At 34.3% G+C, this 14,170-nt stretch overlaps 1 protein-coding gene across 1 annotated transcript in view; it reads right to left on the bottom strand.

The window, feature by feature from the left end:
* Nucleotides 1-13,600, bottom strand: part of LOC134528880 (uncharacterized) — a 530,965-nt gene extending 517,365 nt beyond the window's left edge. Inside the window, exon 1 of the mRNA XM_063362546.1 lies at nt 13,162-13,600. Within this exon, the coding sequence (XP_063218616.1) occupies nt 13,162-13,600 (439 nt within the window). The remainder of the gene's footprint in view (nt 1-13,161) is intronic.
* Between the last annotated feature and the right edge of the window lie 570 nt (nt 13,601-14,170).

The following is a 14,170-nucleotide window of genomic DNA, read 5'->3' on the forward strand; positions in this document are numbered from 1 at the left end:
AATAACGTTAATTGTTTAAGAAAGTCTTTATTTTAAGAACTAATTTTATAACCTTACATTAATTCCTACCGTTCCTGAGCTTACTTTTATTATCCATAATTTATTTGTACGCTTAATAGGCCCCTACTTCAGAATTCTATTTTAAAACGATTTCTCTAGACTCATCAATAATTAAAAACTTTGTTTAAAATTTTATATGAAAAATTAGCCTGAAAACAAATTTAAGTATTTATTTTTTCGTAACCATACAAAATATTGCCTGAAGATATTTCCCGGTGGACTGATTCATACTGCTGTATTTATTAATTGTACTTGGCTTTGGTTGCCAAAAAAATTAGTGTAACTTCTGCAGTCACAAAAATTTTGCCGTAATTTTTACCAGTTACAAGATTCCTTTAAATTAAATAAATAAGGAAAGTAGCACTTGAACAGATATTTTCATGTTGGTTAACTTGAATATTTTAACATTAAAAGAGTACAAAATTACATAACATTTTAATGGACTAACAAATTTCTGAATTCTTGCTAGTAGTAAGGTCTGGCGAGTCGAAAACATAATTTAGAGTTGTTATTGTTGTTAAAGTTGGGTTCTACCCGACATTGACGTATTACTTTGACAGAAAAATAACAGATCTAATAAAGTTCCATAACTCAGGTAGAATTTGATACTTCGAGTGAAATTTGAATCCTAGATTCCAATTTTACCTAGAAACTGAAAGATTCAAATAAATTTTTTTTAATAAATTACAAAAATTATGAATTTTTTTTTCATTCTCTTTTCTTCAGACAACTGTTTACAAATTTAACTTAAATTAAGACGTATTTGAAACCAGTCACATGAAAAAAAATTATTAGTGTCAATTAATTCAATTACGGTATTTGAATCTCGGGAAGACAACAAAAAATCCACCGGTGTCTTTACACTTCCAAGCCCATTAGGTGACATCTCCTCCGCAGCAAGGAGGAAGTCTTTATGTTCAAATACTCTTTCTATTATTTAACTTTTCAATCTCACTGAACATGTTATACAAATATAAAGAATGCTGGTAAATCTTCATACAATTAAAAACATTTAATGACAATTATTCTCATATGATGAAATTCTTTCATAACTTTTAATGCAAATAATTATTTTTAGAAATGTTTGGCAACGTATGGTATATATATAAAGAGTCATTTAAATTAATTTAAGGTAGCAAAACAATTTTAACGTCATTGTTTTCTTGTACTCTATTTAAGTGAATACAGAAATACCCATTTAACAAAAAAAAAATCAGATATAGTTGTTGCTTAAAGAAGGCAACGCAAGTGTCATGTAATGTAACATCATTAAAAAATTGCAAAAGTTCTAACCAAGAAGACGCAAATTTTTGTTTATACAAATCAATAATTTATAAACGCCTTATTTGTATATATTATTAGATTAACTTACAACATACAAAAGTGCATGCATTTTATGGCAAATTTGACTGAATTTTGCGTGATTTGTCAACAAATTCACGATGTGGATCCACAAGCAGTGCGGGATCCCCCAGGCCTTCAGATGATGCTGGATCCCGCGGGATTGCGGGATTCCACTTAGCTGTATTGCAATCCCTAGTCTCAGTGCCTTTCTCATGTAAGCTTATACGCCTATAGCGTTACAGTCTTTCATTGACATGCACCTTATTAAGTAATGCGATTGTAGTCTCGTCTTTATTTGCTGTCAGCCACGCACACGAAGCTCAGAAGGGAGACGCTAGCCATCAGTGTGTACCTAACTACGTTTTGCTAACTAATCAAACCATCTTTCTTTGCAATAAAAATATTTTAAAGTTTCTCTACTTTTAAGATCAATGCATATATTTTAAACCTTGTTTTGCTATGCATTTTTATCAATTCTGTCAATTACAATAATACATTAGTTTTTCTGTCTGTCTTTCGCGTTGCTCGGAGACGTTAATTTGTTACATAGATTCTTCTGGAAGAGAGGAAAGGGAAGGGGGTAATTTAATAAAGTTTCCTTTATTTCATGTTAAACGATCTTTACGCCATTATATACACCTCGACAACGCGACAAATCCCGTGTTTCATAAATTGTAAAACTATTATTTTAAACATACTCCCCTCACATGCCTCTTCTGCATATATTAAGTTTACTTTATATTATATTAGTATTTTTTTCTTCAAATGAACTTTTTTTTCTATTCGGAAATTCCTTACAAAACACTTAAAAGGTTTTGTTTTTATCAACAGCATACTTATTTTGTAGCATGACTTTTAATTTGACAGATATTTAGTATAGTCTCTATTCCGTGTTATTCCTACTGACCGCAGCTATTGCATTGTCGATGCTTTCTTCACTGCAGACGTGAAAGGCCCTTGGTGTATTACTCTCATTTCTCTTTAGAAACTGCCAATAAGTTTTAATTATTCAAATTCCTACTCGGTTCAAACCTTGGCGTTTTAATTAAATTGGATTTACAACAAATATTTAAGTAGATTTACATTTCTAATATGTTTGTTGTTGTAAAATTATGTGTGGTGTTAACATTTCAGTTTCGATTTAAGTTCGGAATAAAATAATTTGTATTTCAATACTTTCTTGCTGATATTTTTGTGTAGAATCAATTATGACTATTTAATGTGTTAAAAAAATTATTCATTGATTCACTTACTATATTATTACTGCATGGTTGCACCGGAACGTGGCGCACACGTGCTTTTGAAATATGACATATTATAAATCTCACAAGTTAACATCACTTTTGAATGTTAACCCAGTCCATCTGTTATAATTACCACAATTCTACAGCAATAATTAAATAAAGTTGAATTTAAAACCTAAATATAAGAAATTGTTCGATTTTTACATTCATTTTTATATCAGTTATTTGTACTGCTTCTTTAAAGAAAACATGCTAAATCTGATCCAACCATACAACTTACTCAGTCCCACACCTTTTTCATTAGAAAAATCTGGTCTAAAAATTAAAAAAATTAAGAATTATACAACTAATTTATTAAATAAATGTTTTACAAGTATGTTTATACTTTACTTAAGATAAAGTAAATTTCTTAGTTACTCGTGTCAAAAGTAATATATATTCAGTATAAGTTTTAGCCGCAGCGTCAGAAAAGCATAGTGTAATATTAGCCTAACAACTGCAAGCGTGCAAGGAAATAATATATATATATATATATATATATATATATACAAACACACCTAATATGTGTGAGTGTTTGTGTTTGTATATACATGTGTGTATATATAAAACATTTTCAGCAGTTTGTAGAACAAGAAATGAATAAATGATACATTATACATTCATTTCTTTAAATATAATAAAAATAATATCCATCACATGTACTACTTCCTAGCTTTATTCCACGGTTAGCTCGCGTTTAAGTAGATTCAGGTTGTCGGTCGACACAGGAAGAAAAACTATTAAATTCAATTAATTAATAATATAATTAACTCATTTAATTCAGGTTGTTGTTCAATACGGGTAGAGGTTAAATATTTACAAAAGAAAAATAACTACACAATATAAATCAGGGTTAAGTGTTGGAGAAGAAAAGAAATAGCGGAGTTTGTGTTAGTAGAGTAATAGGTTCTGCATTGTCGCGAATTTAAGATTTCACTCCATATTAAATTTTACCTACAGTTAATTAAAATCCCTTATTAACTCCGCTTGTAATCTATATCTTACATAGTATAAAACAAAGTCGCTTCCCACTGTCTGACTATCATTATGAATGCTTAGATCTTTAAAACTACGCATTGGATTTTGATGCGATTTTTTTAATAGAGAGATTGATTCAAGAATAAGGTTTATATGTATAAAACATGCATAATATAGTAGAGAAACACTGATAATTTTAGAGGTTTAGAGGTATATGTTGTGATGAATTGGTAGAAAATCACCATGGCAACGGCTTTTCGTATCTATGGCAACGACTATGTCATTGTTAGTGCAGTCCTCATCACCGTTGATATTTTGCGGGGAATTTAAATATAAAAAAATTGTTCTTTTTTTTCAAGTATATAGGTATCCTACAGACTTGAAACTTGACAGTAATGTTCCTTATGTTACTCAGGATGACGTTTTCCGAAAATCAGCTCCCAAGGGTGGTTCAGCCCGTGCAACAGTGGTTACTTCGTCTCCATGGCAACGGGCATCGCTTTGTTTTCTTTTTCCATTCGAGGCGCTGCAGTGGCGTACCCACAAGGAGGGGCATGTAAAATGAGCGGCGTAAGAGTGTACTGCCTGCAGACTGCCGAAGCGAAGTACGGGTACACCAGTTGTACGTTGCGTGCTCGAGTGTCGGGAAACCATCGGTGCTATTCGTTTTCTCGCCGATACATTAAAAAACATTGTAATAAATTAATTGCCATGGTATTACATTTATTATTACTGTAAATGGAAGATTTGGTCTTCTTTTCCCTGTAGTATAGCCGTGCGAAGCCGGGTCGGGCAGCTAGTATAGGGTAAATCCAGGAGAGATGGACCACCTTTTTTGAAACTCTTATAATTTTGTTATTTGTCAAGATATTGGTGAAGTAAATTTCGCTATGGTATTCTGGTGATCTATGTATATGAAAAGCAAAGGTATATGTAGAAAATTTACGTTAACAAAGTGAAGAAAAATGTTGAAAAATTTTGCAGTACTGGTCCATCTATACCATATACCTAGGGTTAGATGGACCAGGCTATATGGGAGAGATGGACCAGCATTGAGAAAGCTATTTAATCATTTATGACTAACTTTAAATTCAGATTTAAGCACTCAATTAAACAAAAATCGTTACTGACGTACAAGTCTACAGTGCCTATACATTAACATGTTTTACAAGGTCTTTCTTCTTTCAGATGTAGTTTTTCAAAACCCGTAAAGATTTTAGTTCTTTTTTTCCACATACATCGCACTTATTTTCATACTTTGTGCAGTTCTCATGCAACCAATGTGAACACACTGTGCATTTAATCCAGTCTTCTGTACTTTTTGTAGTATTGTAGTCCTCATTAAACCCGACACATTCATCTTCGTCCCAGTCACCATCATCACTGTCATCATACAAAATTGGCTGAGAAAATCCTTTGGTGTTTGGTTTTTAATGTTTGGTAGGCCTAACAGACCTAGTTAGGATAGCTTCTTCTCTCCGTCCTTTTATTTATTCTTATTCTTTTATTTTCTTCAGTTTGTCATGTTTTCCTTGGGTAATACGTTGTACATTATCCTTAAAATTTAGTACTTTCGAAACACTTACACTCTTACCACGGGCTGTAGTTTTTTTGTTAACATTGGAATAGATGAGATGTTGTTCAAAATTTTTGTTGGCGTGGGGTTGTCGACCTCTTTGACTCTGGAGACACTGGTGGGCCCTGACGAAGTTCCAGGAGTCGCCAGGCATTCATCACTGATAGGCTGTTCGAAATGTCTTATAGGCAGAGCAGATTCGAGTGGAGGGGTAGACCTATCGGTGACTATGGTTGCTTCTTGGTTTGATGTCAAACCAATGTCTGGAGAGTGTTGTTGAACTAAGTTCGTTTCAGTAGCTTCAGAAAGTGACGTTTCACTAGAACCTCTTGAGTCAGGGGTGATGATTGTTGAATCTTCGTTAGGTGTCAGGTAAACGTAGTCTGGTATTGCAGACATGTTTATCGGAATAATTCCACATGCCTTGAAGCCGGAAACTGCATTTTCTACAGTCGCTGATTTGGACCAAGCACATCCTAGCAACTTGCCAAATTGCAGTCTCGTAATCTGCCGCAATGGGTTGTTCCTCATGAACACATTATATTCTTTGTTGTAGTTAGACTTCAAAGATTTAAATAAAGCTTCTGTCAAGTGGCTGGAAGAAATGGGTCGTGTGACTAGGAAGGCTAAGCAAAATTATATCATTTTCATCAGCGAATTCAAGCATTTCCACACTGCTGCAATGGTAGGAGTGTCCATCAAGAATCAACAGTACTTTTACAGCAGGCTTTCTTTGCAAAAAGTCATGTTTCAACCAGTCGGAAAAAATCAGAGGTTATGTAAGCAGATTTCACGTTCATTGCAATCATGGAACCCGGAGACGTGCCATCACTGAACTCCTGTTTCTTATTCTTCCCTTTAAAAATGCAATAGGGAGGAATGTAGTTGCCCTCGCCATTGAAACAACATACAAGCCATGCGGACGTGCTACCCACTAGACCAATAAGTCAATTATTGCATAGTACTTTTAAACAAATGTATATCTGTACTAAACAAAGGTCAACATAATAGGCGTATTGATCTTCAAAATCAAATTTACATTCGAATATAAAATTAATTTTTATACACAAATTGACTGAATTATATTTAAAATGACTACAAAAAATTGTGTAAAAAATTATTAAAAGCTGTACGAGGTAAAGTGAGCACTTCGAAATTTTTAAATACGAACAAGAACACCCGACTAATGAGAAAACTTCATGTAATAGGGTCATATGCGATTATTTATATCCTATTTAAAAGTGGCCGAAGGATAATAATTTGATCGAATGATAAAAGTAACTATGGCCTCAAAAGTGCTCACTTTACCGCATACAGCCTATACTATATTTTTGTTTTTTTAAGTAGGCCTAATGGAGAGAATAATTTATCTTAAAAGTTTGGAAATTAACCAACAAATTACTTAATATGTTTTGTGACTAATTTTTTTGTAGAAACGACATTAAAAAATCTACAGTCTACTCATTAATAAAACGTAGGCCTATTTAAAACGATGGTCCATCTCACCCACGATGGTCCATCTCTCCCTCTTTATTTTGGTCCATTTATCCCGATCGTTAGGGAGAGATGGACCAGGCCGCCATTACGTCCCTGTTGTGCCCAGCTTAGCTACAGAACACTACAAAGATACGTTTAGCTTGTTTAAATGTTGTAAGGAGTGATGGTTCAAAAATATTGCAAAATACTGTCTCTACGACACAACTGCGTTCACATTAACAAAATTTTTGACCTACCTGTTTTCTATTTTCTTTAATATCTTCTCAATTTACGCATACAAAGGAACTTAAACAACACAGCAAGCGCAATACGGTTGCCACGACACATTCCTACCAACCATGGCGCTTTCTATTCGCAGGTTCGTGAACTATGCCACCGGTCCATCTCACCCGGTGGTCCATCTCTCCTGGATTTACCCTATATATAAATGATGAAATTTCTTCTGCTTTGAGGTGCAATCACGTAAACACGACTAAACGTACCGGTATGGGACCATCACCATTCGAAGCGGAATCGCATGTTTGTGGTTCTAGGTTATTCATTTTTTTGAATTCCGTAGACCCTTTCACCAATTTTTGTTTGGATTTTTAAATTTGATAAGATTTTTCGCCAGTATAAAAATATACATACAATTTTTGTTATGGAAAATTTTCTCCGTGCTAACGGATTGCTTATAGTAACGAAAAATAACTACACCCAGCGATATATTAGTTAGATTTGCTGTTAAAGTTTTCTTTTAGTTTATTAAACTATAATTTATTCTTTGATGAAATATATCCTAGGTCCTTTTCTGTACATCTGACAATGTGTATGCAAAATTTAATGATGGTCAGTTGAGTAGTTAAGGCGTGATAGCGTAACAAACAAACAATCAAAATCAAATTTGTATTTATAATATTAGTAGGATGAATGAATAAAAGTGCTAATTGAACGGAACAGGCCTGTGTTTATTTTTCATAGTCGTTTACCTATATTTGTTTAAGTCATTGGCATTTCTTTCAATGAAATTAGATATGTGCCTCCCGAAATCAGATACTAAAATAAAAAAAAAGTTAATTTAGTTTTGTTTATGAATATGTTGAACGAATATTTATGCTTGTGTTTACGAGCACAGCTACTGCTTGTTGTCGACGGTAATGTTTGCAGATTGTACTGTATGGCTTGTCATTGTGATACCTCAGCGGGGCGCCTGAGATCCCGGACTCAAGGTCGTAGGGCCTTTGGAGAAGAATACCTGAAATGTGCTGGGGTGGGGTCATGATGTAAAGAAGTCTTTACATCATGGGTAGGGTGTGGCAGGAAACCCGTGCGTCACTGCGGAAGGGGAGAGAATTTGCCACGTGGTGGGGGAACAATTTACGGGCAAACGGATTCTCAAGAAAAAGGACAGAATGAAACTTACGCAGATTTTCGTGCTGGTTTGTATGAAATATAATTGGAGCATTCACAAACACAAAATATTTAAAAAACGCAATACAGTCTCCTTGAGTTCTATGGGGAAATTAATTTTTGTTTAGTTTAAGTGTTCCAAGTTACTTACAAAATTAAACCTTCACATTAAATAATGTTATAACAAAAATCTGAATTTTTTCACTTTTTACAATCGTATTCTAACACATAAAAATTTATCACCCTTTCAGATAATACAACAACGAGCTTTGAGAGATGCACGTGTACACTTACTAGGGGCCATCCATAAATTATGTCACACGAATCATGATTTTTGGCCCCCCACCCCCACCCGGGAATTGTCACAGATGGTGTGACGTCACAAATTTTCCAACTTTATACATTGAACTAATTTAATTAAAACAGCCGTTTTAAAATTATTTTTACTTCCATTAAAACTATTTTTTAAACAAAATAACATTAAATCAATCATTTCTTAAAATTGACAAAACATGAAACTACTTAAAGAATGATAAACTAATAATTGTATCAATGAAAGATACAAAACTCAATCATCTTGTGTCCATGGACTCTGAACCCACTCCTCTATATTGCTTATCACTGACATAGCAGGCATTTCGTTCTCATTTTGGTTGTTAATGTCAGGAACACAGAGGCCATTTATCGTTCAAATCTGTTGAATGCACTTCTTCCCGGAGCATTTGCGGCAATGTAAATAGCATCCAAGTCAAAATCTTTAAAATATTGCACAGCTGATACTATAAATAGCACTAATTTCAAATCTCGAAAACTTCTTTGAATTTCGCATTCATGAGTTGATTACCTTAAACCGTATAGGCGTATTGATATGTTGGTAATATTTCTAAGTTTTTCGCTTACATTCAAAGTTTCGCATTTAAATATTATATATTTGGACAAGTGACATCACGAAGCTTATGCCGCCTCATACCCCTTGTCAAACGTCACACTTCGTAGACCACCTCCCCTCCCCTTAACGCGTGGCGTTATTTAGGGATGGCCCCCAATGCAACCGAGTCTTATCAGTTTCAGACAAGAAACTCAAGAAAAGGTAAATAACAATGTTTTCAAATAACCTTTAAAAATCACACAAGACATCTTGCAATTCTGTCCTCCATATTAAATGTAACGTGTTCCGAAAACACTGAAGTTATATGTATGGAATCCAACGACTTTATTTTTATTACACGTTTCACGTTTTCACTTATGAAACTACCAAACAGTGAAAGCACATGAACATTTTTAATGAAAATATAAAGAATTGCTTACTTTGACATAAAAATTAACATAAGGTACTTATAGAAATAAGCCAAATGTAAATTGTTTCGACATTTGTATTGTTTCAAGTTGCAGGGTCGGTGATGTCTAGCGTCTGGCGTATTTTACCTATAAATTGCCGCAGTTTTATTGCACTTTTGCATGTAGCGTCCTGTGCGTTTGCTTTTCTTGCGAATTTTATAACATTAGCCTTGTAGCCAACTAGTGAACACCTCAAGGTGTAGCCAAATTATACTTGTTGATTTTATTTAATTTCAGGCGCCCGTGGTCACTTCTTGAACATAATTTACTACAGTTACATCCAATTGTTAAATTGTCATGTATTTCACACTTCTTCCACGTGAAAAGTGCCTCGTATCTACCGCTCAAGCCCGCTCCACAATGTGTAATGGGACTTCAAGAAATTTAGGTTTCAATATGCGTTCGCTGCTTCCACAATGTGTGAAAACTTAATAAATGGTAATTAAGTGATTGAATTTTTCCGGTTACGAAAAAAAAAAAATAACTGAAAATTTTTTGAGTTACGATAAAATAACTACGGTCATGATTTACACACACACGCCTACACGCACACACACATGTTTATAAACATAATTATATAATTAAATATAATTAAAAAACAAAGTAATGATTCTGAAGGCAAATTGAAAATAATGTCTTATAATAGCGAACTACATATTAAAAGTTCTCAAATAAACTCGTTGAAAACAACCGCATACTCTGTTTATTAATTACTGAAATCCAGCGCTATTGGATGTCTACACTTTCAACTACCATGATTCACAACTGCGTTTGCTTTACGAGAACTTGCAAAAAAATCAGTGTAAAAACAACAACCCACAGGTTACATACAGGATTAGCATATATGAATGACCGGATGTAAAAAAATCATATTTTCAAATATATTATTCTATCAGTGATACTGAAAATAAAAGAAAGAATTTCCATTTTCTTATAAAAAATCGTTCACTTCATGGCAGCTTTACCTTAGAACTCGATGATAATAGGAAAAAATGATAAGTGTTTATAAACCAAGTATAGGCCTACATGAATAGTTAATAATCAGGCATTGATATGTTTACATATCATGACCTAACTTCGTATTACGCTTCATATTCTAGTAATTTCGTCACTGTAGATCCACAAAATGTACTAGTACTAGGCTCCAATTTATATATGGGTCAACCGGGCATTCGCCCAGATTTCCAGTTTTTGAGCGGCGAAAGAATTCGTGGTACGAAAAAAATTGGTCAAAAAGGTTTGAGGGACGAGAAATAATGCCTAAAAATATAAATTACTAAATAAAATAATTTAGAAAAAGATTTAAAATTTGTTTAATAGTATACTGTAACTCATATTTTATTACGGTACCTATAACAGCCGTAGGTATAAAAATACTACAAGCATTTATCAAATAAAAAAAATACACTCAGCCTTTGTCTTTGAAAAACCTTAGTATTTAATTGCAAAATATGCTGTTTTAAAACTTATTACAAATAAGCTTGACTTTGAAAAGTTTTATTATTTTTGCGGGGAACTGGAAATAAAGGGGGGCGGCTAAAAATTATTTTCCCAGAGCGCTGGCTCCTGAAATCGGGGCCTGGCTAGTACATAATACAAGAGCAACCAAATTACTAAAATAGTTTAAGATGAAATGTACTTATTTTCCACTTTCCCTACAACCAATTCTATAGATTTTGGTGGAAATTCAAAATCATCCTCACAACGAATCAAGTGAAAGCTTACCATACGAAAATATCTCAAAAGAAATGTTTTGTACAAATAAAACAGAAAGGCTGTTTGCAAAACAATCTGTTATTCACAAAAGCAAGGCTACGCACAGTTAAAACATACTTGTTTTTCCAACACTGACCCACTTAGTATTAAAGAACATATACTGAGAACTAAAATTAACCTAGCCAAACTCAAGAACTAATTATTCTTAGATGATACTGTGGGCACTATTCATTTGGTTAGAATTCGTATATAAGCATAGGCGTGCGCACGGTAGGTGCCACAGGTGTCTTGGCACCACCATTAGGGTTAACGTTATTTTGTTTTTTACAAGCAGAATTAATACATACTTACAAAAATCTGTATTATTAACAAAAAAATATGTTTTCTAATCGTGTCGAGTTACAGATATGTGCACATAACACTATAAGTATATCAATTATCAATCGAACCAACTACACACGGAAACAAGCCAGTTGCAATTAATTTGGTTGTACACGCGGGCCGCGGCTACGAAACTTCTGAAATGTAAATACTTCTCGAATTACATAGAATGCGCGCTCGGTGTCCACTGTTCACTCCACTCGGCAGGCGCACGGAATAATAGCCGCCGTCCGCCAGGGTTTATTTTAAAAGAGAGAGAGAGTTTAGTTAGTTAAAAGGATAGGCTTATTCGATGACTTATATGCAGTCGCCGACAAAACATTTTTGTTGTATTCCAAAAGTTAAAACGTTTGCCCACTCTTATTTGTGTATTTTTATTATTTTAATATTTTACATATTTGAGGTATGTTACAAAAACTCCCTTGATTTGTTGATTTTAAAACTTAACATTTGAGAATGTTTTTTCTAGCATTTATTTGGCGTCTTCAGAAAACATGTAAGTACATACGGTTTCTCAAAGCCACCAGCATGAATTCCCTGCAAACAATTTGTGCAATTTACTTTATGGCTCAAAAAAGATTAAAACTGTAAATAGTTTAGTAGTTTTCCTGGTGATTATAACATTCAAAGCCATAATTTGTCATAAAAAATGTTAAAATTTTTACATCTGTGTATTTAATGATTTTGTTCGGAAACACCTTAAATAGCACCATTTTGCGCTTTCAAATCCAAATTTTTCCGGGGGTCCTCCCCCGGACCCCCCGCTTTAGGCTCGGCCTAATCTGGCACCACCAATACTGAAGTCCTGCGCACGCCTATGTATATAAGGAGTATAAAATCTATATTGTAACACAAAAAATTATGATAGGTTCCTATTATGGTAATTTTATAAAATAGCAGCTTCTTGTAAATAAGGCTAATACAAAACCGTCAAGTGGAAGATTCGTTGCGTAAATTTAGAAGTAGTAATATTTATTTGGTAGTTAAGTAAAACTTTACACGTAATTAATACAGGCAACCTAACTAACCTTTAACTTTAGTTACTATTCAAATTGTTTTCCAGGAACCGCTACTCTGTAACTTTCCCCTAAATGATGTGGCATACGAGTAATATATAAATGTATGTCCGGCATCTGGTGCCAGTAGGGGAGACCGGGGCACGTTGGCCATAGTTTCAATTTTTTATTTTTGTATTTTTTTTAAACACATTTAAATTTATGAAATTATTATTACATTTTAGAACAGTTCTCCTAAATTTGAATGTAAATCATTAAACTTGAAAATTTAACTCTAAAATTAATATATAAATATATTACTGGATATATGCCAAGTGGGCCAACCTGCCCCTACAACGGGGTAAGTTGGCCCAGAGACTGGGGCACGTTGACCCATATGTTATATTTTGAAAAGTTGAACTAGTATAAATTTGTAAATTCTAATTAAAACAAATATTTATGAAGAAACACACACTTTATTGTACATAAAAGCAAGTTTTAGGTTAATCACTGTCCAATTCCAAAGGATCAGCACAATTGTAGCATTCATAAAAGAGTCCATGGATTTCATTTTTTACACATGTCTGATGAGCCCAACGCTTACAGCTTGTGCACTGGATCCACTCTACCCCAGGTTGACTTTTTGAAAAAGGCTTCAGACACCGCAAGCATAGTGAGTCTTCATCTTCTTCATCATCATCGTCATCGACATCGTCATATTGCCTTGGTTTCTTCTTGCGTTTCAGGCCTGCTGCAGTTGATTTATTTGATTTCATTCTAGCTTTGCCCATATCTTCGTCTCCAAAAAGTCCTTTCTTAGCCTGTGACTTCATTTTTCCTTCCAATGCTTTCTCCTTCTTTTCTTTTGCACGTTTTTGTTCTTCCTTTAGAGCTTTTTTTACTGGAGTATCTGTCACTATGGCAGACACTCTTTTCCTTTTCCCTGCTGCATTAGGCCTACCTTTCCTGGGCTCTGATTTTTCAAAGGGTCTGACCTCTTCAGGAGTTGGAAATGGTCTTAAATTTTCTGGTGCCTGGGACATTTCCTGTGATGGTACGCCTAATCCTTCTTTAGACGTTGAAGGAATCGCCAGATTGCAGTGAGAGCTGGGATGCGTAGCGTTTGTCTCAGTTGGAATTGATTGACTGCTTTCGGTGTTTGGTTGTGGCCTATCCAAAGTGTAGGAAGGCATTAAGTCACTTTCGGTAAATATATTTCTGTTAAAGGGATTGATCCCAGTGACTTTGAATCCACTAGTTATGTTATTTAGAGTTGCAGCATGTGGTAGTGCAATTCTTACTACAGATGGGATGTCATAAATAGTCATAGGCCGTTTGTTATTGGTAACCCATGCATCACATGCTGAGTTCACGAACTTCTTGAAAGGCCCATAAACACTCCTGTCCAAGGGCTGTAGCTTATGGCTACAGTGCGCCGGGAAAGAGAGAAAGGTGATGCCATTTTCTTTACAATAATCAAGAACTTCAGAGTCCAGGTGTGAACTGTGGTTATCAACCAAAACTACGCAAGGGCGTTCTTTTGAGCACCGAACATGTAGGACAAAATGTTTCATATACTTAAGAAAGTTTGCCTCTGTCATCCATCCCGAAAC

Source organism: Bacillus rossius, chromosome 2 (genome assembly GCF_032445375.1).
Source record: "Bacillus rossius redtenbacheri isolate Brsri chromosome 2, Brsri_v3, whole genome shotgun sequence".
NCBI lineage: Eukaryota > Metazoa > Arthropoda > Insecta > Phasmatodea > Bacillidae > Bacillus > Bacillus rossius.